This window comes from Idiotropiscis lumnitzeri, chromosome 10 (genome assembly GCF_059441095.1).
Source record: "Idiotropiscis lumnitzeri isolate Australia: NSW breed Sydney's pygmy pipehorse chromosome 10, RoL_Ilum_1.0, whole genome shotgun sequence".
NCBI lineage: Eukaryota > Metazoa > Chordata > Actinopteri > Syngnathiformes > Syngnathidae > Idiotropiscis > Idiotropiscis lumnitzeri.
This window is the reverse complement of record NC_142400.1, coordinates 11,869,874-11,895,702: the sequence shown is the minus strand read 5'-3', so window position 1 is coordinate 11,895,702 and position 25,829 is coordinate 11,869,874. Positions and strand designations below refer to the sequence as shown.

Genomic DNA, 25,829 nt, shown 5'->3' with positions numbered 1-25,829 from the left:
CTCATTTGCCAGGCTGGCCTTGTGTGAAAAGGCTCTTGCTGAATACCTGGAGACCAAAAGACTTTCATTTCCGAGATTCTACTTCATATCATCTGCAGACTTGTTGGATATTCTCTCAAAGGGAAGCCGCCCCAAAGATGTACTTTTTTATTTCATCTTGTTTTTATATTATTAATTAATAGCCACATTTCAATATTTACTGTGCATCACTATATTGTATTGTTTTTCAGGTGACATGCCACCTCTTAAAACTATTTGATAATATGTCTGATCTGGAATTCTCCAACAATCAATCTAAACAAGCTGTGGGCATGTACAGCAAAGAAAGGGAGTTCGTACCATTCCAGAAGGAATGTTACTGTAATGGAGCGGTAAGATATTCCGATAAAATATTGTTTCCACAATAGAATAGCTCATGTTTCATTAATGTTGAGAGAAATCCCATAATATTCAGTTGGATTCTGAAAATTCATTGCTATGTTTTACATGTTCTAACATGAATATTGTGAAAGGTGGAAGTGTGGCTTGCCTGTCTGGAAGAGTCCATGAGGGAAAGTGTGAGGGCTCACCTGTCTGAGGCTGTATCAGTGTATGAGGAAAGGCCCAGAGAACAGTGGATTCTTGACTTCCCGGCCCAAGTTGCTCTGACTGCGTCGCAGATATGGTGGAGTAACGATGTGGAGCTTGTGTTTAAAAGAATGGAAGAAGGATTTGAGTCTGCTCTTAAAGACTACAACAAGAAACAGGTGGGAAGAGGATGTGTGAATGTTTTCCAGGCCATCATAATCGCATTAGACTTGTTCTTGTCAGTTTTTCCCGTGCCATGTCAGGTTAACATGTCCTTGACTGCTGCTTTAATAATCTCTCCCATTCCTTCAACAGGCAGATTAGAGCTGTCATGCAAGACAAGTGACAAATAGACCATTTCTAGTGATATTTTAGTCACAAGGTGTTTGCGCTACATTATCTAGTTCCAGTGTTCATTTTCACATGACGAGTCAAGGGTTAGACGGTTAATAGTGCTATTTTTGGTAGCCTTTGATTTATTTGAAGTTGGTCTTTTGAATCTCCCCCAGATTGCTCAACTAAACGTGTTAATCAACATGCTGCTGAGCGAGCTGAGTCCAGGAAACAGGCAGAAGATCATGACTATTTGCACCATTGATGTTCATGCAAGGGATGTTGTCGCTAGCTTGATTGCCCAAAAGGTGAGTAACATAAATTGGATCAAACAAACTATAGAACAAGTAAATTTGATCTTTTACAGCCCAATCTCAGAAATCATGTTCATCATCTGATGACTTTTCGGAATTTAGGCTCATTTTATTTGACTAATGAAACAAAATTTTTAAATTAGTTCTGTCATATATCTTTTTCACTGTATCGTTGTTTCTACAGTTTGTCAGTTGTCAATTGTGTGTCTAGGTCACCAGCTCGCAAGCCTTCCAATGGCTTTCCCATCTCCGACACTGCTGGAATGAGCCGCAACGACACTGTTTCATTAACATTTGTGATGCCCAGTTCCCTTACCTGTACGAATATCTTGGAAATACACCACGTCTTGTCATCACGCCCCTCACCGACCGGTAAAAACGCTGGCCATTGTCATTCAGAAAATGCATCAAAGGTTTTCACACACTGTTTATTCCTTTAATAACTTAGCTGCTACATCACACTGACTCAGTCACTGCACCTGACCATGAGTGGGGCACCAGCGGGACCTGCTGGGACTGGCAAAACCGAGACCACAAAAGATCTTGGCCGAGCAATGGGTGTCATGGTCTACATCTTTAACTGTTCTGAGCAGATGGACTACAAGGTTCGAGATAACATAATCAACTACCTTTGCTCATTTCGTATTCATACATTATTTACAGTACATTTATGTATTTTTAAAAAAATTATTGCACTCTTTAGTCAACAGGCAATATCTATAAGGGTTTGGCGCAGACTGGAGCATGGGGCTGCTTTGACGAATTCAATCGCATCTCCGTCGAGGTTTTGTCTGTTGTTGCGGTGCAGGTGAAAACGATCCAGGATGCCATCCGATCTAAAAAGAAAAGGTATACAGATGAATTTTAATGTATAAAGCCTTTTGCACAAGATGAGTCTTACCTGTACTGATAAAAGCTCTACGTGTCCTCAGATTCCTGTTCCTGAATACTGAAATTCTCTTAAAGCCCTCAGTGGGGATCTTCATTACTATGAATCCAGGCTATGCAGGAAGGACCGAACTACCTGAGAACCTGAAGGCTTTGTTTAGGTGGAAATTGTTCACCTTTATAATGAATCAATAAGTAGCTTTAGGTAAATATATGCTTTGTCTTCATGCTGTCATAGACCCTGCGCAATGGTGGTACCTGACATTGAGCTCATCTGTGAGATCATGTTAGTGGCAGAGGGCTTCTGTGGTGCCAAGCTTCTGGCCAGGAGGTTTACTTCTCTTTACACTCTGTGCAAAGAGCTCCTTTCCAAGCAGGTCGGATAATAATCACTTATTACGTTGTTTTGTGTATTTATATATTTATTATTTACGTAATTACACACCAACTGTTTATCCGTTAGGACCACTATGATTGGGGTTTACGAGCAGTCAAGTCTGTCTTGGTGGTGGCTGGTGCACTCAGACGAAGAGATAAGACAAGACCCGAGGATCAGGTGATCTGATATTATATTGGAAAATGTAGGTGCCGTGTGGTCATCACTTTTATTCTCAATTTGAGCAGAGATAAGATCAAGGTTTTCTGTGAAAATGATCTCTTGTGGTTTTACTCGGGAGAAATATTAGTACAGTACAGTAAACTAACAAAAAAAAAAGGAAAAACATTCGTGAACCATTGAGTGTGTTTCTTAGGTGTTGATGCGTGCACTGAGGGATTTCAACTTGCCAAAAATTGTGACAGATGATGTCACAATTTTCCTTGGATTGCTGAGAGATCTATTTCCTGGCCTAGAAGTAGAGAGAGAAAGAGACTGGGACTTTGAAAAGGAAGTCAGAAATACCACTGTTTCTCTCCGACTCCAGCCAGAGGAAGCATTCATCCTCAAGGTTTAGCTCAATATGGCTCATTAATAATTATCTTTTACAATAATTCATGAAAATCTAAAATGTCATTGCGTCTCTTTTTAAGGTGATGCAGTTGGTGGAACTTATGGCTGTGCGCCATTCTATCTTTGTTGTTGGAAATGCTGGAACTGGAAAAAGCTCGGTTAGATATTAATGTATTTGATTGTCATTTAAAACTAAATTAATCTATGTGCAGTAGTGTTTATGTTTATGTCACATACTATGCTCATTTTTCACTAGATATTGAGGGTTCTCTATAAAACTTATGTAAACCTGAAGAGAAAGCCTGTCTTGAACGACCTCAATCCAAAAGCAGTTGACAGAGATGAATTGTTTGGCTTCATCCATCCTGCCACCCGAGAGTGGAAAGACGGCAAGTACATATTATTTTAAATAAAAATACAGTCGAACCTCGCTTAATTTGCAGTTCAGCACAGGCAGATTCACCAAGCCACGGGATTTCACAGTATTATTTCAGAGTATTTTTATATACTTTCAAATTTTTGCATTTAATTAAATTATTTTTCTTTTTTTGTTGTTCTTTGAGTTTTTGGGGGTGAGGGGAGCAACCCTAATTTTTCATGTATAAACCCAAGTGCATTTACGACTTTATAATGGGCATCAATTATACGTGCATTTTTGATATTAGTGGGCTGGCCTGGTCCCTGTACCCCACAAACAGCCAGGGGTGCACCGTTCTTTTAAATCTGCAAATAAACAGAAATTGAATACCTTACACTCTCCTTTCCTGTTTTCTTTCTCAACATAAGGTTTGCTTTCATCACTGATGCGAGAGCAAGCAAACATGTCCAACCTAGGACCTAAGTGGATTGTGTTGGATGGAGACATCGATCCGATGTGGATTGAATCACTCAACACAGTGATGGATGACAACAAGGTACCTCCCCCCTGTTCACCCATACACTTTTTTACAACACATAGCTACCGAGGTGGTACAGACAGAAAAAGATGTTTCTTTCACCCTCCTTCAGCAATCTCTTCCTGGAGTGGGACACTTTTTTTTTTCTTCTCCAGAGCAATGAATCATGTCACAGAGCTGATGAGATGTTTCCATTGTTTAGGTTATGTCTTGCTGATTATTAGGTGTGTACAATTAAGTCATATGCAATCTTTCAGGTCCTGACTCTAGCGAGCAATGAGCGAGTGCCACTTACCTCGTCTATGAGGCTTGTGTTTGAAATTAGCCACCTGAGAGCAGCCACTCCTGCCACTGTGTCCAGAGCAGGAATTCTCTACATCAACCCGCAAGACCTAGGCTGGAACCCGTGAGTCTCAAACAACAATTATTTTCCATTGTATAACCATGTGAGACATGGGGTGACATATGACATATTTGTGTTTTTACTAGAATATGTTGTCATCTTAATTGCGCCATCTCAAAATTAAAATGGTTATTTTTGCTCAGATATGTTGCCAGTTGGATTGACCAGCGAGAACGGCAAACAGAAAGGGCTCACTTAACGATACTGTTTGAAAAATATGTCCCACGTTGTCTTGAGAAGATGAGAAACACATTCAAGACAATCACGCCAATTCCTGAGAACTCTCTGGTGCAGGTACATCGCGCGTATAACAAATAATTAATTTCCATTTGACCTCTATGGAATTACTATGTCAGAATTTACCTGTGTTTCTCTGTTCTCATTCAGACACTCTGCACTTTGCTCGATTGTCTCCTAACGCCAGAAAACATTCCTTCCAACTCTCCAAGGGAGCTTTATGAGACCTACTTTATTTTTGCCTGCATTTGGGCTTTTGGAGGGGCCTTGTGCCATGACCAGGTTTATCTATTTTCCAATTGATTAAATTATTACTTTTGGCACTTCAACAGGTGGGTGTGTCCATACAAAAACATTTATTTGGGTGTAATAAAACCATTCTCCAACATACATTTGTATATGGAGGGGATTTTGGTAGCAAAGGTAGTATTTTTTTTCTTTTATGTAATACTAGTTTTTCACATTTTTTGTTTTGTCTTCTTGATACTAAAACAAATGTACTTGGAATTGTATGCCATACATTTTACTTTGTCTGAGAAACTTTGACACTTTAAATAAACTAAAGTGAAGCTTGGCATCTTTAATTTAGGCTGCCCTGTGCATTGAGAATATGTATAACATTCTAAAATCTTTTCTGATTATCTAGGTCTTTGATTACCGGGTGGAGTTCAGTAAATGGTGGACCAAAGAAATGAAGACGGTGAAGCTTCCAACACAGGGGACAGTGTTTGACTTCTACATTGATCCTCAAACCAAGCGCTTTCTTCCTTGGACTGACATTGTGCCTCCCTTTGAAATGGAAACTGGCACACCATTGCAAGTGAGAATACCTCAGACTCTACCAATATTTTTTGGGGGGCGAATGGTAATTCCAAAATGCTAAACTTTTTCAAAGGTTAGACAGCGTCACATACGTTATCATTATTTTTTTTTTCAGACAAATAACCAAGAATCAACAATAAAGACATTAAAATTATACATATGCCCCAGTGAACATAATAAGAAAAGCTCAAAAGCTCACTTTGATAGGTTATGGCAGGGGTGTTCCAGTGGTTGAAAGGCTTGCCACTGTGTGTGATTACCATCCACTACACCCCATACCAGTCTGTGTGGGGATGAAGGCTTGAGCAAGAAGGCTTGAGCTATCACCCACGCTCTTTTGTCTTTCTTTATGCTCCTGTATACAGCTGTGAATGCTCTAAAGGGTCTTGCTGAGCCATAATTAGTGGGGTTTTGTTCTCAGCAAATGATGCTATTATGACAGAATAGTTGTGGTGTACTGGCGAAATACAAGAAATTATAAATCACATACAATTCATTGAACACATGTCTGTCAATAAATCACTCCAAAGAAAGCCTTAATAACAATGTATGTTTCTGTTCCCCGTCCTCCTGCTGTTTGTATGATTGTAGGCTGTTCTGGTACACACAGCAGAGACCCTGCGTCTCCGCTACTTCATGGACTTGTTGCTGGAGCGGAGACAGCCGCTGATGCTTGTAGGAAACGCTGGAGTGGGGAAAACTGCACTTGTCAGGAATAAGTTAGATAGCCTGCCAGAGAGTTACACAACTACAAAAGTACCCTTCAACTACTACATAACCTCCCAGGCACTACAGGGTGAGTTGGTGGAGGTTTAATGATGTGTGCTGTCCATGGTTGCAAATTTTAGTAAGCTGCAGCGCCATCTGCTGGTAAATTTCAACCTCTTTCGGGGTGAAAGGATTTCAGTTGTTCTCGTCTGCAAATGAAATAACTTATGTTGGTTTTGTAGAGACCCTAGAACGTCAATTAGAGAAAAGAGCTGGCAGGAGCTACTCACCCGCAGGCAGCAGAAGGCTGGTGTACTTCATTGATGATATGAACATGCCAGCTGTTGACACCTATGGAACAGTCCAACCGCACACACTCATAAGGCAGCATCTGGATTATGGACACTGGTATGAAGGCCCATTTTGACTGTTGCATTCAATTGTACATTCTAATGCATTCCTGGCATTATCACAGGTATGACAGACAGAAGTTGACCTTAAAAGAAATATACAACACGCAATACGTTGCCTGTATGAACCCAACTGCTGGGAGTTTCAATATCAACCCAAGACTACAGGTATGTTTACAATTTAAAATGTCAACATAGAGAGAATTATTCTTTAAGAGTTATGTTTTCAGTATGCATATTAGGATCTGATCACTGTTGTGCACAGGACAATTAAAAACTTGATGTTAACTTCCTAGTGTAGGTCAGATTGTGACTAAATAATATAGTAGTAAAATGGCAATCACATTGATTTAAGTCAAACAGATTTTTTGGGGGGTGCATTATTATTTTCAAAATCAAGATAATGTTCATTTGTTTCAACAGAGACATTTCTCTGTATTTGCGGTGAACTTTCCTTCATCTGACGCTCTTATGTCCATCTTTGGGCTAATCTTGAGCTGTCATGTGACACAACAACACTTCAGTTTGCCGGTGCAGAAGAGCATTGCAGCTGTAGTCCAGGCTGCAGTAATGCTCCATCACAAGATGGATCTCAGTTTTCTGCCAACAGCCATCAAATTTCACTATACATTCAACATGCGAGACATGTCAAACATCTTTCAGGTAATGTTGATTGAAATATTGCAACTATTTGTTATAAACCATGTGAATGAAGCAAATCATAATCTGGTTGTTTGTGGTTCAGGGTATCCTCTTTGCTGAGCCAGAGAATGTGGAAAACAGTGCTGATCTTGCTCTGCTGTGGCTTCATGAGTCCTGCAGAGTCTACTGCGACAGGCTATTAGATGTCAAAGACGTACAGCTCTTCCGGAAGCTCCAGATGGAGACTGTGCATGAGTGCTTTGAGGTGCAATATCAGTGATCACCCTCAGCAAACAATACTGATCTTTCGTCCCAAATTAATGGTTATATTTTTCTTTATCTAGGGAGTTGAGGATGAAAAGGTGACAAAGCAACCCCTAATCTTTTGTCACTTTGCCTCAATGGGGAAGGAATCAGCTTACACAAGTGTCACAGACTGGTGTGTGCTCAGGACCATCCTGACCGATGCCCTGGAGAGCCACAATGAACTAAATGCAGCCATGAATCTTGTTCTGTTTGAGGACGCAATGCAACATGTGTAAGTGGTGATATATTGCACATCATCAGAGTGAGTGAAAATGGAGTCTGTTTGGTAATAATAAGTTTCTTTTTTTTTTTTTACTTGTATTTGCTTTAAAAAACAAACAAAAACATTTTCCCAAAAAGTAAGTTGAACAAATTCATGACAAAAAGGTCTTATTGTTGCCAGTTGTCGCATCAGTCGTATCCTGGAGTCTCCAGGCAGTCATGGCTTACTGATTGGGGTTGGGGGCAGTGGAAAGCAGAGCCTGACTCGTCTGGCAGCCTACATTTCCTCTGTGGAAGTCTTCCAAGTCACTTTACACAAAGGTTACAGCATCCAGGACTTCAAGGTAAACCATCGATGCAAGATAAGCATGAAATAAATTACAAAATAATATCTTAAACAATGCTTGTCCCTAAATGTTGAATCAACAGTCAAGGCCTTGAATGTAATTGGTTTTATACAAAACATCCGTAGTTAATAAAATGAACGTGAAAAACCTTGATCAATATTCCCTTGTGGCTGCAAGCATGTTATTGATTTAATTCCGTTTTGTTGAGCGGCTATGTTGATGCAGGAAGTAATTGTCAGATACCATTAAAGGCCAGTTGGAAATATCTTGTTGATGAAACAAGTTTTGTGGTTGTAATCATTTCAAAATATTTTAAAAGTTCATGTTGTCATAATGGTTATTGTATTGATTACAGTAAGATGTTTCATCGTTCACAGATTCACGTTTCTTTAATTTGTGGTTTTGCTCAGATGGATCTGGCGGGTTTGTTGCTAAAGACCCGGGTGAAGAATCAGCGTGTAGCTCTCCTTGTGACTGATGCACAAATACCTGATGAACGCTTTCTGGTCATTGTTAATGACTTACTGTCATCAGGTCTGATTCTTATTTCACATTCATTCTTATTCAATACTCCCATATGTTTTTTTTTTGTTTGCTTATTTAGTCCAGAATCCATTTTTAAACTATTCACTCTGTGAAAGGATTGTGAAATCTTCCGCTGCATGAACAATTAATATTGATGGCAATTCTAGTGTTTGTAATAATGGCTGCATCTCCCTGCAGGGGAAATTCCTGAAGTCTTCAGTGAGGAGGAGATTGAAGGAATTGTGTCCGCCGTGAAAGCTGAGGTCCGTGCTCTTGGGCTGCTTGATACCCGGGAGAACTGCTGGAGGTTTTTTACTGACAGAGCCCGCCTTCAACTGACGGTCCAGTTTTTCCAAACCTAGCACATCACTCTCCTCATCAAAGCCACGACGCACACTCATGAGCACGAGCGTAATTCTCAAAAATTGAGAATGTCATGCAATTGTGAAAGTCCGTAGCTGTGATAAATAGCCAAAATCCGTTCAGCAAAATAGCAGCAATAGCAATCCAAAGCTAGCATTAGCATTTAGCACTGTAAACATGTACGTTTGAGGCATGCATTATTCATAAAGGAGTATTACTATACCATTGAATGTTATTCGTTCTAAGATTTATGTTTTGGATTTCACAATCAATTGAAATTCAAAAAGAGATGATATTCTTACCTGTTGATCATAAATGTTGCAAATTCTACACCTCATGTTGCCTGATATCACTTTGCTCTGCTTCTGTTTGCTAGTTGTTTTCCCCTGTTGTTGGAAAACGAGCGATGTTCATTTTTTTTTCTTTTGCTGAGGTGTACATTCCGTCATAGTTTCCGCAAAGCTCCTGAAGCCTAAGGTAACAGGTCCGCACAAAGCTGCGAGGGTGTTCCTGCTATAAGAGTTTTCCCACAAGTGAATGGCATCATTTCCTGAACCGCTAAATCTCAGAAATATATATAGACAGAAACTGGTTTAATTAGTGTTGAACTAGCTGGTGCCTTTGCATCGTAGATTGTGGAACATACACATATTAGTGATTTTGAGTGTTTCACATCTGTTTTTATGGTCATTACGCCTGACATGATAAATTAACAGACCCAGTTAAACTGGGAGATTCAAAGGATGGAAATTCGTGTCCGGGTGCACACATTTGCTGTACGGCTAATCGTTGTGCCAGGGTCTCTGGTCGTGGCACCGTCTGCTTCATCCAACTGGTGAAGTGTCTGCTTGACTGCTTGCCAAAGTGATGGAAATAGCGGGTGAGGGCAAAAGGAGGCTGGCAGTCATCAGTTTGCCTTTAGGATGCTTCTGTGCTATTGCTGCAATATGATATTGTATATGCGTTGATTTTTCTGAAATCACTGACACTGCCGCTGTTAAAGCAAAGTAAGCATGCAGACTTTAGTGGTGCATTCTGTGTTTTGTCTGACGTCTCTCTTCTTTTTCTTGTAGGTGGTGTTGTGTTTATCACCAGTAGGAAGTGATCTCCGACTGAGGGCCCGTCGATTCCCTGCCCTTATCCAGTGCACCACCATTGACTGGTTTCATCCATGGAGCACGGAAGCTTTGCAGTCAGTCAGCTCTAGATTTATCCAAGAGATTGAAGACATTGAGGTAGGACTTTCTAAGTCACAATAAATTACCTGTTGGTTGTGTTTGACTCCTAGTATTTTGATCACACTTAAACAGCAAATTAACAACGATATGTTGCCAGAAAAGGTAGATGTTATCAAAGGTGCAAAACTGTTTTCTCCATGACACAGACATGACTAGACTTTAATGAACCACTTTTAATTACTACAGTGCAGCTGCATTAACATTTTCATAGATCCCTCATCATTAGTTCTATGCTGAGGTTCAGACAAATTGCCGAACACATGCCCGAAGACGCACAGTGAGTGCACGCATCACATTGTTTTCCATCATAGCAGTGAAGCGCTCACAGTCCAGGATCATTTATGTTAATGAGCAAAGAGTGATTAAGCACATAACGACCCACTAAATTGGCACAGCTGTCACAACCAAGTGTCCTCACATGTAAGCATGTGCCAGATTGCTACTTTCCACTGAAGTGAGGGTGCGCATCTGTCCCTGTGTGGATGTTGATCACTGACTAAAAATAAAACCACCTTCAAATGTGATCATGATGATACTGTACTGTGTGATACTGTACAATGGTCATATTACCATGCATTTGTAGTTGATTTTTAACAGACGCAACATTAAATAGTTATTTATTTATTGGTTTGGTTTTGTGTTCTGTGTAGCCGTTCTATGTGTAGTTTCACAATTGTACCACGAGGTATTGTGTGTAGTCTTTCCACACAAGTCCAAATTGATAAATTCAATCTTTGCGTGGGAATGTTCGTACATACGCTTTACACACACTTCTTTGCTTAATCAGTCTTGATAAATGAGAACTCGGGAATGCATTAGATACTGTTAACATGCTCCTTGTTTTACAAACTACCGGGACTGTCTGTCTCTGATGTCTCTGAAATTATTTTCACAGAGGTTTCAAAGCCTAATCATTTCTGCTAGCTACACCTACATTTCAGATTGAGTAAGTCAGGGCCACCCTAGTATGATGGAAAAACTTGTAGATGAATTCAAAATTTATGAAGATAATATTTCAGTCTCCATCATCTTGCGGACGTTAAACTCTACTCAATCCACCTCTCCCTCTTCCCCCCTTGCTTGTCTGCTTATTTTTACAGCCTGCTGTCCAGGAATCCATCAGTCTTTTCATGGCCTACGTTCATACCAGTGTCAACCAAGCAAGTGAAAAATACCAGCGCGATGAGAAGAGGCACAATTACACCACCCCCAAGAGCTTTCTCCAGCAAATCACCCTGTACACGAACCTTCTGCAAAAGTCTCGGGCCCAGCTCCAGCACAAGATGAATCGGCTTGACAGCGGCCTTCAAAAGCTCCAAAGCACTGCTGCTCAGGTAAGTGAAACCTCTTCCTGCACACTTGAGGATGAAATAATGAAGGTAGAATGCTGTGGTATGGAAATTAGGATTATCTTTAATTTATGAACCAAGTCATGTTGCTTCCTGCCATCAGTATTTTATGCACTATTTAAACTTGTGTAATAACTTTGTTCCTGTTTAAGGTTGAAGACCTGAAAGCCAAACTGGCAGATCAAGAATCTGATTTGACCTTTAAGAATCAGAATATTGAGGCTCTTATTACCAAGATTGGACTTCAGACTGAGAAGGTTAGCAGCAAAAAAGAGGCGGCGGATATTGAGGCACAAAAGGTGAAATACCACACTGTATTCTTGATTTTCCTTCTAGTCATTGCTCTCCTTCTATCATCAACATCCCCATTTTTAAACATGTGAAATATGATTACAGTAATGTATCCGTTGTTTGTTTAGGTTTCTCTCATACAGACAGAAGTGTCCATCAAACAACAGGATTGTGAGAAAGACCTTGCCAAAGCAGAACCGTTACTGACAGCTGCCACTGCAGCACTGAACACCCTCAACAAGGTATTTGGTGTCAAATCTGGAGTCCTTCTGCAAGCTGTAAAACATTTATGACTCTTTTTAGGTAAATCTTACTGAACTGAAGGCCTTCCCCAACCCTCCCCCGGCAGTCATCAACGTAGCGGCAGCTGTGATGGTTCTACTGGCTCCACGTGGTCGGGTTCCTAAGGACCGGAGCTGGAAAGCAGCACGGGCCTTCATGGGCAAGGTTAAGCTGTCATCTCCTCAGTCACATCTGCCTGATGAATGCCAATCTAATTTTTGTGCTGGCCTTGACCCTGGCCCCGCTCGCCGTCTCTCCCATACTTACATTACATCAGGATGGCTCCATGAATATGCTCACACACTAGAGGAGGAGGCACTCTCTCAACACCCACCAAAGACATATTTTAAAGCTCTTAAAATTGAATGGGTCTTTACCCTCTTCAAGATCTGTTGTAACAACAGCACAAAACTTTAACTTGACTGAAAGTACAGGGATCACCACATTTTTCACCTGATTTTTTTTGTTGGGTTAAAATTTAAAAAAATACCATAACAAAAGGTTAAAAAAAAAGGCTTGTTATTGTTTACGCATCTAAATTGACTCAGTGTATCCAATCAAATAATAACTGAATTTGTAAATATGTCATGAATCTGATGGAATGAATAAAGAAAATCATATGGGCAGCTAGCCCAAGCTACAGAACAGCATTTGTGATACTTTTAGTCCTTAATGTGGAAACATGTTTACTTACTTACTTACTCTCTTACATCCGTTGTATCAGGTGGATGATTTTCTGCAGGCCCTGGTGTCATATGACAAGGAGCACATCCATGAGTCTTGTTTGAATGCAGTCAAACAATATTACCTTAAAAAGCCAGACTTCCTCCCTGATCAAGTTAGGACCAAATCTACAGCGGCAGCTGGACTCTGTGCCTGGACAATTAACATTGTTCGATACTATGAGGTCTGTTATATACAGAAGTTTGTTATATATGCAATTTCCTTTTGTTGCAAAAAATGCCATTACTTATTGCAATTTCAGATTTATTGTGAGGTCATCCCAAAGAGGGATGCTTTATCCCATGCTAATACAGAACTAGAAAATGCAACAACTAAACTGCAAGCTGTCCAAAAGAAATTGGAAGTGAGTAAAATAAAGTTTTTATATTTTCTTAGCTAACTTAGCTGATTAGTTTGCTGATATTTTATCACTGATATATTCTCTTTCTTTGCCATTTCTGTTGCTCTCTAGGATTTGGATGCTAACCTCCAGAATCTTACAGCTCAGTTTGAGAGCGCTACAGCTGAGAAAATCAGCTGTCAACAGGATGTAACCCACTCCAACCAGACCATAGAGCTGGCCAATAGACTAGTCAGGGGCTTAGAGGTAATCAGGGAGAAAATCTGAGAGTCAGAGGTGCCGGTTGCTGTAATTGTTGCTTAATTTGCACAAGCCTCACTGCTGTTTTCTTAAGAGGTTTACATGTGGATATCACTACGGATAAAATAGCATCATGGAAATGGACTTGGAAGGAGAAAATTATCGTTATAATTTCTAATATCAAATAAAAGATGACCATTCCGTGGTCATTTTGTAAATTCGACTTCCTTATCCCAGAAAATAAATGTGGTTTGCATGGAACAGCTTGGCTTTTAAGCATATCAAGATAAATGTTTTGTCTTTATGGCATTGACCTGGAAGCAATAGTGTTCCGACTAATAAATCAGACCGTCTATATTTAATCATTAACTTACCTCAAAGCCTCAACAGCTGTTGGAAATTAACAATGTCTCACCCCGGACCGAGTGATATTACAGGCAATCCATAATACATTAGAGTAAAATTATAGTGATTTTTAACTGTCTGAGAATTTATTATGTGACATATTTCAGATCCACGGCCCCATGTAAGAAAATGTCATGCGTGATTTATCGCTGTAGAGCTGTCACAGTCGTCGTATTGAATCTTTAGATAAATGCTGTAGTGACGCAGAGGGAATCTGAGATTAAACTTTAATTTCTGCCATGTACATTGATGTTGCTTTGCACCGCTGTCTTTAATTTTGGCTCTCCATGTCATCTATATTTAACGTTGTTATTATGGGTGCATTCTAAATGTTGATTTCTTTTTGTATGTAAGGATATAGCAATCATGGTCCTTGTTTTTTTCTTGTCTTTTAGTCAGAAAAGGAGCGTTGGTCACAGACGCTTGTTCAGTATAAGAAGCAGCAGAAAACCCTGTGTGGGGATGTCGCCCTCACGTCAGCATTTGTCTCTTACATGGGTTACTTTACCATGCAGTATCGTGCTGAACTCTTCAATGAAAAATGGATCCCCTTCCTCAAATATCAGAAGGTTAAGTTTCATCTGTGTCACACTGTAGCGGTGAAACCTGTCTTACAAGCCTCATTGCTGCCTCCAGTGCTCAGCGACATCAATCCCTGGTTTCCATTTCAGGTCTCTGTACCCCTGACAGATGGCCTGGATCCCATCCTCATGCTTACAGATGATGCCACTGTGGCTGCTTGGCATAACCAGGGTCTGCCGAATGATAGGATGTCAACTGAGAACGCTGCCATCCTGACCACTAGTGAGCGCTGGCCACTCATGGTCGACCCACAGCGGCAGGGCATCAAGTGGATACGAAGTCAGCAAGGCTCCAAGCTCAGGGTGGTGCAACAGGGGCAGAAAGGGTGAGAAGGAGCTGTGTTGTGAGATGTACTGGATGAAGTATATCATTTAATTATTACACTCAAAACTTTCTCTTTAAAGGTAGGGTTAGCATACAGTAGGGGTGTTAATTTGCAATCCTGATTTTCTTTTGTTATTCCACAGGTACATTGATGTAATTGAAGAGGCACTAGCCTGTGGTGACACCGTTCTAATTGAGAATGTGCCAGAAAAATTTGACCCTGTCTTGGAGCCTCTCCTGGGCAAGAACACCATCAAAAGGGGACGGTTAGTTTTTTTTAAGCTTCAACATGACAGGTCACACCAAAAATATGAAACACCAAATGATTACTCTCCATCAGTATTAGGCCGATTTGAGTACTGGAACTCAAATGGATGCATCAGTAGTGTTGGTTGTGGAAGACACTAGGATCAGATTACCAGATGGTTGAGTCTCACTGAGCACTGGAATATCAGCAAAACCTGACGGAAGACATTATCATTGCCCGTTCTTCAGATTATTAATGCATGTGCATGTGCGTGTTCTGAATCCATGAATGCAACATATTGATCCATCCCTCAAGACAGGTGATAGATGTATATTTGTGTGTTCATATTCTTTAGGCCTGATGAATATTGAACAGATGAGCCTCAATGTAAAAGCAGAACGGAGAACGTTCATGGTTATGTATTAGGGCTCACAAGAGAGGTACCAGGAAACACTCAATGCAGCGGCTCTCCATCATGTTGGCAAACTCAATATCTCTTCAAAAATTTCACAATGATTCGCTGCATGTTAAACATTTGTCTTCATGGAATGAAGGAATGCCTTTAACCAGCTTTAAAATTATTCTTTGCTATAAATTTTTTGTTGATGTTATCCCATTGAGTTCTAATAAGTCTGGAAGTCTATACTTGATGGTTTTAAATGACATTTGTTTTCTGAAATTCAAAACCACCTTTGATTCCAGACATCCTTGTCTGCTGATACTGATCAATGTTATTCACCTAATCTAAATGTGTTAACATGCACCACTACAAACTTGTTTTAATCAGAGGTGGGCAATTTACAACATTTTGCCAATTGGACATTCAACCATCCGGCAGTGTCCTAGGAACCCGCCATCATTTTTTTTTTAAGTCGAACCAAACTGTAATCGTTAGTTGGTCAGTCTGTCATTTTATTTTAACCGTGCTTCCGTCATTGCTTCTGTCAGTAAATTTTATCGGTGCGTCAATACGTCCCCAAAAATGAAAAACTACAATAAAATAAAATAAAAAATATCATACTTAGTGACCTTTTTTATTTTATTTTAGTTTTTTACCTTGGACTTTACAAATACACCGTTCATCCATCCATTATCCAAACCACTTATCATCATGAGAGTCGCCGGCGTGCTGGAGCCTATCCTTGCCATCTTTGGGCAGTACATCCTGAACTTTCTCCTAAAAAAAAAAGACCCAAAACTAATACTTAAACCGTTAACAACTCAACTAAAATGAAGTATTTAGAAAAAAATAAAAATAATAAAAACCAAAATCTCTAAAAACTATTTAAAACTAACGGAATTACAAAACAAGTCAAGATGAAATTAAAACTATAATTAAAAAAAGTTAAATCAGCAACTTTTATAACTCTGATTCACGCTGACTCCTACCAAACTCATGGATTTAGCTGTGTATGATTGTGAGTATGAACCTTTATTTTGCATGTCCGTTGCACGTCCTGTGACGTCCTGTCTGTCCTGAGAACAAAATCCATCATATTAGTGCTGATTATCAGTTTATCCCTCGTAGATGACCTGCACACTTGTTTCTGTCGATGATTAATACAACCAACAGGGCTAGCCATGATGGATCTGGTGGGGCTTCACAGCTGAAGTTCATTAATAATTGGAATGTTGTAGAGTGTGAAGTAATGAATACTAATTATTCCTTTCATGGCTGACGGAAGACTACAAGACAATCCATCAGCAAACTTTAATTTGGTGGAGTAATGGTTCTATCAATAGTACATTAATTCTGGCTTGTGAAGATAAAGAGTTGAACCCGATTAGGACGCGAGGAACTTTGCGCCGTAGAACCCTGGCCTTGCCTGCCATCCAAGTGGTAATTAGAGAAAAATGAAAAGCCACCATGTTTGTCAAGCCTGTGCTAATTTAATTGAAATGCAGGGACAGATAAATATTGGTTATGGAGGAAGCAATCTTTTATATTTACCATAGTTTTCAAACTATAATTCGCTCTGGAGTAGTCCAACCAATCAAAAAATACATCATGATGGAGAAAAAAAACTATAAATTGGACTTGACTATATGTCAGATTTTGGGAGGGGGTTATTTTTACAAAAACCAAGAACGGTAGAGCTTTAACTCCAAAAATCAGTTAATTGGGTTGATGGCAGTGAACGAGTTCCGGTTGGATTTTGAAATTGCCGCTTCTAACTACGGAAGCATTTTTCTTTTTAATTTAAAATGGCTCAATTAACAAGAAACCTGGTGGATAATTGCACTTTTTGGTGCTGTAAATTGTAAATCCCTGTTGTGGCAGAGGCCGATTGCCAAACTAGTCGTAGCAGCAAACTAATGCATACTGCACGCGACCCATTAGTTGCCATGTCTACTATTACTTATTCTATTTCTTCATCTTTTTTTTTTTGGGCCGGTTGGAAAATGCATTTGGTGCATGAACTGCCTTCCACGGCAACAAAACAAGGGACATCTGCCCAGCTAGCTCGCTAGGTCACAATTTGTATATCGCATACATGCATACAGTACATATTGTAGATACATACATCAATGAGGTACTGCTCAGAGCGATTGGAGACAACTCCATTCACATGAATGGCGGTCATCCAGCCTTTTCTTAAAGTCTACAACTTCAGGATTATTTTGAACTGCCATCGATCCAACACATCACCCTCATTCCTTTTCAACTGCTCCGCATCAAGCTCCAGATAGTCTTCAAACTTCTCCCTATGATTTATAAATCGCTCTATGCCTTGCCCGCACCATACATCTCCTACCACCTGCATCATTATATCCCTATGCAGAATATGCACTCATCTGTCGCTGGGAAAATCACCATTCCAAACAACAAATTCTGGACACTGAGCCTTTAGGGTCGCAGCTCAGAACCTCTGAAACTTTCTTCCAATCAAAATATTTCATGTGGCCTCTCTGGATATTAAAATAAAAAAAAACCATTTAGTACAGGGGTCACCAACATTTTTTAAACTCATAGCTAATGATCGGGTGCTGATTAATGTGAATTGTTACCAGTTTGATATACTGTAGACTTCTGAAACAGCACATTTGCTTAGATTACCTTTAATTAATGATTAATGATATTCAATAAGTTTCAGGTTGCACTAGCTTTAATAAGGAATTGTTGATTGATTGTTAAGAAATCTGGTGCTTGTGTAGAATGGATAGTTTATTCATCAGTTATTTAAACATTCAATGACAAATGGAGTGCACCACTTGGCTGTAACCAACAGAGATCCTGTTGATTTAGTCTGCTGAACTGGTTTGTTTGTTGCCGCAAAAAATTGCATTAGTTGAGTTAGATTTGCAAATCTGTAAATTTCTATTACTGTATTGAAGACAATTTTTTCAAACCATAATTAGTGTCTCTTTTCTTAACAAACATTTAATAATGATTGAATCTTTTGACACAATCCGTAAGTATCCAAATTGACTTCTCTCTAACATTTTTTTGTCATCCAGGTACATTCAGATTGGTGGAAAGGTGTGTGAATACAATAGTAAATTCAATCTTATTCTGCACACCAAACTGGCCAACCCCCATTTTCCTCCTGAGCTCCAGGCTCAAACAACCCTCATCAACTTCACTGTGACCCCGGCTGGTCTGGAGGAGCAACTGCTGGGACAAGTAGTATCCCGGGAAAGGCCTGACCTTGAAGACCTGAAGGTAAAACCTCACAGTCATTGACTGGTAGTCAATGTACATATGAGGTAGGCCAGGATTCCAGATAGGGGATAACTAATTTGTTCACTTTGTCAAAGATGGAGCTGACCAGGCAGCAGAATCATTTTAAGATTGAGCTTAAAACATTGGAGGATGACCTGCTGAGTCGCCTCTCCACAGCCTGTGGTAATTTCCTCGGCGATATTTCTCTTGTGGAGCAACTTGAAATCACCAAGACCACAGCTGCCCACATTCAAGACAAAGTATGACCCTTATCAGATTTCAATATTGCACTTCTTTTCTCACTCAAGTTTTTGGAACATCTTACCGCAACCTGTGACTCATCTTTTATTGAACTTGCAGTAAGCGCTATGCAGTTTGGAGTATCTGTAATGAACAGCTTTTGGAGCATGACTGAGAGCCTCATAGCTCATTCTGTGCGCTTGGAACACACAGGTGGTGGAGACCCAAGAGAATGAGACAAAGATCAACGAGGCTCGGGAAATATACCGCCCTGCTGCTGAGAGAGCATCACTCCTCTTCTTCATCATCAATGACCTCAACAAGATTAACCCCATGTATCAGTTTTCCCTAAAGGTATTATAGCCTTTTAACCCTGAAATCCTCTCGGCGCATGCTCACTTATGCCAAATAATTGTTTTCAATTTGGAGTCCAATTTTTAATTGGGACTTTTAGGGTATTTGTCGTTTTCTACATTTTACCCCAACGGTGTGGTTCACTTTAAATGTACACACATTTTGTTTCCATTCACTTCTTAATCTTCAATTTGAAGGTCTTTTTTTACATACTCTGTCCTTTTTGCTGTCTTACAGAGCTTTATCTCGGTATTTTGCAACGCAATGGAGCATGTGAAATGTGGGGAGGATGTGAGCAGCAGAGTGGCTGCTCTTACCGAGGCCATCACCTATTCTGTATTCCTGTACACCAGCCAGGGCCTGTTTGAGAGAGACAAGTTAACCTTCTTGTCACATGCTGCCTTCCAGGTGAGGGACTTCGGGCTGCCTTGGAGGTGGAGCGTCCTGTCACCCTGATCAATCAAAATATATTTCTGCCCCCACATTAACTTCAATTAAAAGCAGTCAGCAGGACTATACGCTACTATTGATTACCTCTCACCCCTCGTTCACCAGCTGCTGTTCAGACAGTCGGTTCTGACAAGGGGGTTGGTTCTGGTGACATAATGGAATTATCTGTCATTGTGGCTACATTTCTTTCCCATCAAACAAACTGCTTAGTTGTGAAGGCTGTCCTTCGCGTCACTATTTTACACTCTAAAGTATTCAACCAGATGTAGCAGTGGTGTCCTTTTGCCAAGGAGTTGTTTTGAAACTTTGAGTTGCTTTGAAATTGATTGATGAGACAGGAATACGTCATTACAAAATACTCTTTCCTCCAGATTCAGCTGAAGCAGAACCTGATTGATGCGCAGGAGTTTGACTTTCTTTTGCGTTTCCCAGTGGAAGCTAGCAAAGTTAGCCCTGTGTCCTTCCTGTCACCACATGCCTGGGGAGCCATTAAGGTACCTGAATATGGAATCTTATGTGAGGTTGATGACGTCAGCTGTCCGTGTTCAAATATGTAATCCTACTTCTTTGCGCGGAGAAAGTTGACAATGTATCATGTGACTATAGACCATTTCTTCAATGGAGGAGTTTAATGGACTGGACAGAGACATCGAAAGTTCACACAAGCGCTGGAGGAAGATCGTTGAATCCAGTTGCCCTGAAAAGGAAAGACTCCCACAGGACTGGAAAAATAAGAGTTGCATTCAGAAGCTTATCATCCTGAGAGCTCTGCGCCCTGACAGGGTGATGTACATGCTAAGGTGAACACAAGACCATGCCTATTCATGTGTGTAATTAGTGTATTGTATGACAATAACTTTGGTTTGCTGCCAGGAATTTTGTTGGTGACTGCATGGGAGCAAAATATGTGGAGACTGCAAGGTTGGAATTTGAAAAGTTGTATGAAAGTAGCAGCCCCTCAACGCCTGTGTTTTTCATCCTCTCACCTGGTGTCAATCCACTCAAAGATGTAGAGAAACTTGGTATAACACTAAAACCAGGTCCAATATATGCATTTCTTTGCTCTGGGCAAATAGTTTAAATAACTTTGTCTGTATAGGTTTAATGCTGGGATTGTCAACGGAATTGGGAAATTTGCACAATGTTTCACTGGGACAGGGACAGGAAGATGTCGCTGAAAGGGCGCTCAGGAATTCTTCTAAACTTGGACATTGGGTCATTCTGCAGGTGAGAGGATTTCTTATTCACTTACTGGCTATTGTAGTTGCATCAAGCTGTTCTTTCAGCCCATTCAGCTAATGATATTATCTCCCCCCCAAGTGGGAAATAGACTCAATTTGGTTCAATAAAAAAACACAATTGGCTAGATCAGCCTAGTAAATGCCTCCTTAGAAGGTAGACGCTGGCAGAAAAGCCAGTCCCCGAGGGTTGTCTTAATAATTATAAACGAAGGAAGATATTTTTAGAATGATCGTTTCACAATTTAACTACTGAGCCTAAAAATAAAATAATTCTTCATTATTTGATGTATAATTGGGCTCCTTAGAATGTTCACCTGGTAGCAAGCTGGCTGCCTATTCTTGAAGCTCTACTGGAGAAAGAGGCCGTGGATAGTCACTCGAGCTACAGAGTGTTCATCACTGGGGAACCAGCACCCAGCCCTGAGCAGCACGTAATCCCCCGAGGCATTCTCGAGAATGCAATCAAAATCACCAACGAGCCGCCTACTGGTATGAATCCCAGTCTGCATGCGGCCCTCAACAACTTCAGTCAAGTACGTACATTTATATTGAAGAAATGCATTATATTTTGTACTGAAAATATGTTTGGGGGCAACTTTGCGAGCAGTTCACATATTCTTTTCTTTTTCTGTCTTTTTCTTTTTTTTTTTTTTTTAGGAGACTCTGGATATGTGCTCACGCGAACAGGAATTCAACTCCATGTTCTTCTCCCTCTGCTTCTTTCATGCTTGTGTCACGGAGCGCCGGAGGTTTGGCCCTCAAGGGTGGAACAATCAGTATCCCTTCAGCACTGGAGACCTCACCATCTCAACTAATGTTTTGTTCAACTACTTAGAGTCCAACAACAAGGTCATTTCATTAATCTTTCACCGTTCCTTTTTTTAATATTATTCACAATTGTCTGTATATTTATAATGTTTGTAATAATTACCCACTATACTGTTGTTTTTTTTTTTCATTCAGTAATTCAGATTAATTAGTCAAATGTTTTCACTCTTATGATGGATGCTTTGATTCCTATTAGTTCACATATGCTTGCTATAAACATGCAACCTATAATTTAGCTTTATTTTAAGATGACAAAAAAATCAATTCTCTGCAGTCCTCGCAGCTGCTAATGTGATTCTCTTAGAGCTTTTATTACCCCGGTCAGAACCAATCACGTCTCCAAGGTGTTCTGCCCTCCAAAAAAACGAATGTCCTTCATTATGTTAACCAAACAGTAACCTGTATGTGCGTATACAGAGAATTCATTAGGAGAGCAATGAAGCGTCGTCCTAAATGTAATTACATGCAGCCAATGTGACAGTTCACAACGCTACATAAGTGATCACTGCAATTAGAGCTGACGAAGGAAGCAATTTGCTAAACAATACAGGTACAAATGATTTTGAACCTCCATCTTTTGTAATTTGTTATGAATCGCAGGTTATCTTCTCCCTCTTTAACCTCTCGCAGGTTCTCGCCATTGCCTGCTGAGGGGAAAACTTGTCACACGTCAGATCAGTGTGTTTCAAAAAGCTTGTGCAGTTATTATGGACAGATCATATTGTTCTTGCTTGAAGATTCAAAGAATAAGTCATATGTATGTCTTTTGTTTTCTTTAACTGTGTGGTTTACGTTCATGCAGGTGCCATGGGAGGATTTGTGCTATCTCTTTGGGGAGATCATGTATGGTGGACACATTACTAATAACTGGGACAGAAGGCTGTGTAAGGCCTATCTGCAAGAGTTTATGCATCCCAAAATGGTGAGTCAACGTCATTTATTTTCCATTTGCATTCATATTTTGTAACATTTGTGCGACAAGTTGCTTTTTCAGCTAGTATGTGTTACTTTGTTGCAGAAGATAACTACTGTATGTCATTGTGAGAATAAGATTTTTTTTTTAACATTTGTGTTCAAGAATAAAGGATGCCCTCTTGGGATGTAAAGCTTTACTGCAATTTTATTGTCTTAGCTCACGCAGCTGTGTGACATCCCACTGAAGAAAATTGACCAATATTGTGTTTATTGACAATATTCACCAATTGAGTTTGTCTTACTGTCGCACTGACTTCAGTGCACATGTGATTGTACTTATTTAATCAAGTTTTCACTTGCCAGTTTGAAGGGGAGCTCTATCTGTGTCCTGGCTTCATGGCCCCTCCATTCATGGACCACAGTGGGTACCACGCTTATATTGATGAGCATCTTCCACCCGAGAGCCCCATTTTGTATGGCCTGCATCCAAATGCAGAGCTCGAGTGCCTCACTCTCACCGCGGACAACCTTTTAAAGACTCTGCTTGAGCTGCAGCCACAGGACTCCTCCAGAGGAGAGGGGGCAGTATCGAGCACGGAGGAGAAGGTGTGGCCACGTCATCTCACTTTTTTTGTACGAGCTCATTAATCATCAGAAAAAGGCTCACCACATGCCCATGTTTTTGTCAGGTTAAGTCTATCATTGAAGACCTTCTCGACAAGCTTCCTGAGCAATATAACATGGCAGAGATGCTGGTTAAGGTAGCAGAGCGAAGCCCGTACATTTCAGTCTGTTTGCAGGAGTGTGAACGCATGAATATCCTACTGGGGGAAATGAGGAAGTCCCTTAATGAACTAGATCTTGGCCTGAAGGTAGCGTATTGAAGGGTTCTCTTTGCTCATCAGTATTACTGTAAGTGCAGCATCATTCATGAGGATTGTGTGTGCTTATAGGGAGAGCTCACAATTTCTTCCAGTATGGAAAATCTGCAGTCGGCCTTGTTCAGTGATGCTGTACCAGATTCCTGGGCCAGATTGGCTTACGCCTCCACCAAAACGCTTACGCGATGGTAAACGAAACAACTTGATCTGTTTTTTTAATCATGGCTTTTTCAGCAACATGTGTCGTGATGCACCTGTGTGAACACAGTGTGCAACACCCCATCCATCCATATATTTTCTATATCGCTAACCCTCCGGGTGAGTTTAAATCCATCCCCATCCCAACCTAACATTCATGTATTTGGAATGTGTGAGTGAGTCTAAATAGCTGGAGAGAATCCATGCAAGCATGGGGACCACATGCAACACACAGATAGGCCGTAGTCCAGACTTGAATTTCCGAAACCTCAGAACCATGAGGAAGATTTGTTGACCACTCTGCCTGTGTGCAAAAGCCATAAGTATTTAATACCAAAATTATGGCAAACCTGGCAAAATAAATGACACCAATTTTTTTACATCATCTGAAGCCTCAAGATACAGTATATACATTTAACATTGTGAGGTGACCACAAACCTATATAATAACCGACTTATCACCGTGTATTACATTTTTATTTGATGTTAAACGCGATCACATTGCGACACAATTTGTTTTAGGTTCAGTGATATCAAGTGTAGCTGTCGTGACCTGGACGGCTGGACACAGGACTTTGTTCTACCTGCTGTTGTTTGGCTCTCGGGCCTCTTCAACCCGCAGTCTTTCCTCACCGGTGAGCTCTCAAAATAAGCAAGAATCATAATGAGTAGATAATGTGCACTTCAGAGAGTTAGTAATTGAAAACTTCTGATTTTTGGCAGCTATTCTGCAGAGCATTGCTCGTAAGAATCAGTGGCCCCTGGATAAGATGACATTGACTGCTGATGTGACAAAGAAGACAAAAGATGATTTTGGGCATCCACCTCGGGAGGGGGCCTACTACATCCATGGCCTCTTCATGGAAGGTAGAATCAGGAAACAATATTATCCTTGCATATTTCCAACATTCAACACTGTTAGAATTAGCAGTGAGACTAAACACCCAACATGACCCATGTCGCTCCAGGCGCACGTTGGGATACTCAGTCGGGAATCATCGCAGAGGCAGTTTTGAGGGATCTCACTCCTCCCATGCCGGTGCTATATGTGCGAGCCGTGCCGGCGGAAGAGCGGGAGCTCAAAAACACTTACGAGTGTCCCTTGTACCGCACAAAACATCGAGGATCCACATATGTTTGGACATTTTACCTCCGAAACAGACAGCCTCCTGCTAAGTGGATTTTAGCTGGTGTGGCCTTGCTGCTATCTGTGTGATATTGAATGGCATGCAAATACCGGTAGTATTACTTCTGGTCACAGTATTATTTTGAAAAGTTTTACATATGTTATTTGTAGTGATATTCATATTTCTTCGTCCACATATTTTTATTTTGCATTAGTTTGATAATTGTTGGTGTCAGCTCTGATCCTTTGGCTTTTTTTTTTTCTTTTTTCAAAATATTAAAAAAAAAAATAGGAACAAAGATTGTAAACTACATGTTTAAAGCAAGGCATGTCATCCGGACACTGCTGGTCCTCTCGGCTGAGATGGTTCAATCCATCCATGATTTGTTGGGAGCTTATGTCTCCATTTTAGACCATGTAATTCTGGATAGGGAGCACATTTTATTGGAAGGTCAAGATTAAAAAAAGCTCGCTGGTTGCCCTCTACTAACTGAATGATACACAATGCCGTCTGGAGAGTTCCCGGCCTGAATTCCCAGGAGATGATGTGCATGGTTGCTATTGACTTTTAAATGAGGTGCATTTGACATTGACCTTTTGTACGGCTTCGGCAGAATACTAACAGACTAGTGTAATTCATTCAGCCGGGCCTGCAGACGAAACCTATTCAATGCCATTGATAGCTTTTAGTGAGACAGCAACGCATCAGATTACACATCTTTTATCAGTTCTCCTTCCAGATGAACCAAAATAACCCAAAAGGTCTAACAAGACTCCTTTTAAGCTTATTGACAACACGTATGTGCCAAATGAAAGGCGTAATCATGAACATATTAGAGAATATAGATTATGTTTCCAAAGAAAGATAGTAAATAATGAATAAATATGTACTGTTCAACAACAGTTTTTAGTTTGAATTATTGGAACAGTTACATAGAAGGTAAAGAACATATGATGT

The 25,829-nt window shown here is 40.3% G+C and overlaps 1 protein-coding gene across 1 annotated transcript in view; it reads left to right on the top strand.

Annotated features, from left to right (window-relative positions):
- The window catches only part of LOC148329369 (dynein axonemal heavy chain 11), a 33,600-nt gene extending 7,828 nt beyond the window's left edge, over positions 1–25,772 (top strand). The window contains exons 24-78 of the mRNA XM_088306576.1: positions 13–139; positions 231–371; positions 513–746; positions 1,077–1,208; positions 1,426–1,586; positions 1,663–1,819; positions 1,918–2,063; positions 2,147–2,263; positions 2,341–2,479; positions 2,566–2,658; positions 2,855–3,049; positions 3,132–3,209; positions 3,308–3,440; positions 3,838–3,965; positions 4,205–4,353; positions 4,494–4,644; positions 4,738–4,869; positions 5,234–5,407; positions 6,001–6,205; positions 6,360–6,525; positions 6,593–6,695; positions 6,951–7,190; positions 7,273–7,434; positions 7,514–7,707; positions 7,879–8,041; positions 8,455–8,578; positions 8,768–8,910; positions 10,006–10,167; positions 11,271–11,504; positions 11,672–11,818; positions 11,939–12,052; positions 12,114–12,257; positions 12,817–12,999; positions 13,078–13,179; positions 13,288–13,422; positions 14,217–14,390; positions 14,493–14,728; positions 14,871–14,993; positions 18,434–18,638; positions 18,734–18,898; positions 19,092–19,232; positions 19,470–19,640; positions 20,054–20,176; positions 20,289–20,482; positions 20,556–20,704; positions 20,782–20,909; positions 21,229–21,456; positions 21,581–21,772; positions 22,554–22,673; positions 23,030–23,272; positions 23,356–23,538; positions 23,620–23,735; positions 24,268–24,380; positions 24,469–24,612; positions 24,714–25,772. Coding sequence (XP_088162702.1) covers positions 13–139; positions 231–371; positions 513–746; positions 1,077–1,208; positions 1,426–1,586; positions 1,663–1,819; positions 1,918–2,063; positions 2,147–2,263; positions 2,341–2,479; positions 2,566–2,658; positions 2,855–3,049; positions 3,132–3,209; positions 3,308–3,440; positions 3,838–3,965; positions 4,205–4,353; positions 4,494–4,644; positions 4,738–4,869; positions 5,234–5,407; positions 6,001–6,205; positions 6,360–6,525; positions 6,593–6,695; positions 6,951–7,190; positions 7,273–7,434; positions 7,514–7,707; positions 7,879–8,041; positions 8,455–8,578; positions 8,768–8,910; positions 10,006–10,167; positions 11,271–11,504; positions 11,672–11,818; positions 11,939–12,052; positions 12,114–12,257; positions 12,817–12,999; positions 13,078–13,179; positions 13,288–13,422; positions 14,217–14,390; positions 14,493–14,728; positions 14,871–14,993; positions 18,434–18,638; positions 18,734–18,898; positions 19,092–19,232; positions 19,470–19,640; positions 20,054–20,176; positions 20,289–20,482; positions 20,556–20,704; positions 20,782–20,909; positions 21,229–21,456; positions 21,581–21,772; positions 22,554–22,673; positions 23,030–23,272; positions 23,356–23,538; positions 23,620–23,735; positions 24,268–24,380; positions 24,469–24,612; positions 24,714–24,961 — 8,704 coding nt within the window. The 3' untranslated portion in view covers positions 24,962–25,772. The remainder of the gene's footprint in view (positions 1–12; positions 140–230; positions 372–512; positions 747–1,076; positions 1,209–1,425; positions 1,587–1,662; positions 1,820–1,917; positions 2,064–2,146; positions 2,264–2,340; positions 2,480–2,565; positions 2,659–2,854; positions 3,050–3,131; positions 3,210–3,307; positions 3,441–3,837; positions 3,966–4,204; positions 4,354–4,493; positions 4,645–4,737; positions 4,870–5,233; positions 5,408–6,000; positions 6,206–6,359; positions 6,526–6,592; positions 6,696–6,950; positions 7,191–7,272; positions 7,435–7,513; positions 7,708–7,878; positions 8,042–8,454; positions 8,579–8,767; positions 8,911–10,005; positions 10,168–11,270; positions 11,505–11,671; positions 11,819–11,938; positions 12,053–12,113; positions 12,258–12,816; positions 13,000–13,077; positions 13,180–13,287; positions 13,423–14,216; positions 14,391–14,492; positions 14,729–14,870; positions 14,994–18,433; positions 18,639–18,733; positions 18,899–19,091; positions 19,233–19,469; positions 19,641–20,053; positions 20,177–20,288; positions 20,483–20,555; positions 20,705–20,781; positions 20,910–21,228; positions 21,457–21,580; positions 21,773–22,553; positions 22,674–23,029; positions 23,273–23,355; positions 23,539–23,619; positions 23,736–24,267; positions 24,381–24,468; positions 24,613–24,713) is intronic.
- The last annotated feature ends 57 nt before the right edge of the window (positions 25,773–25,829 follow it).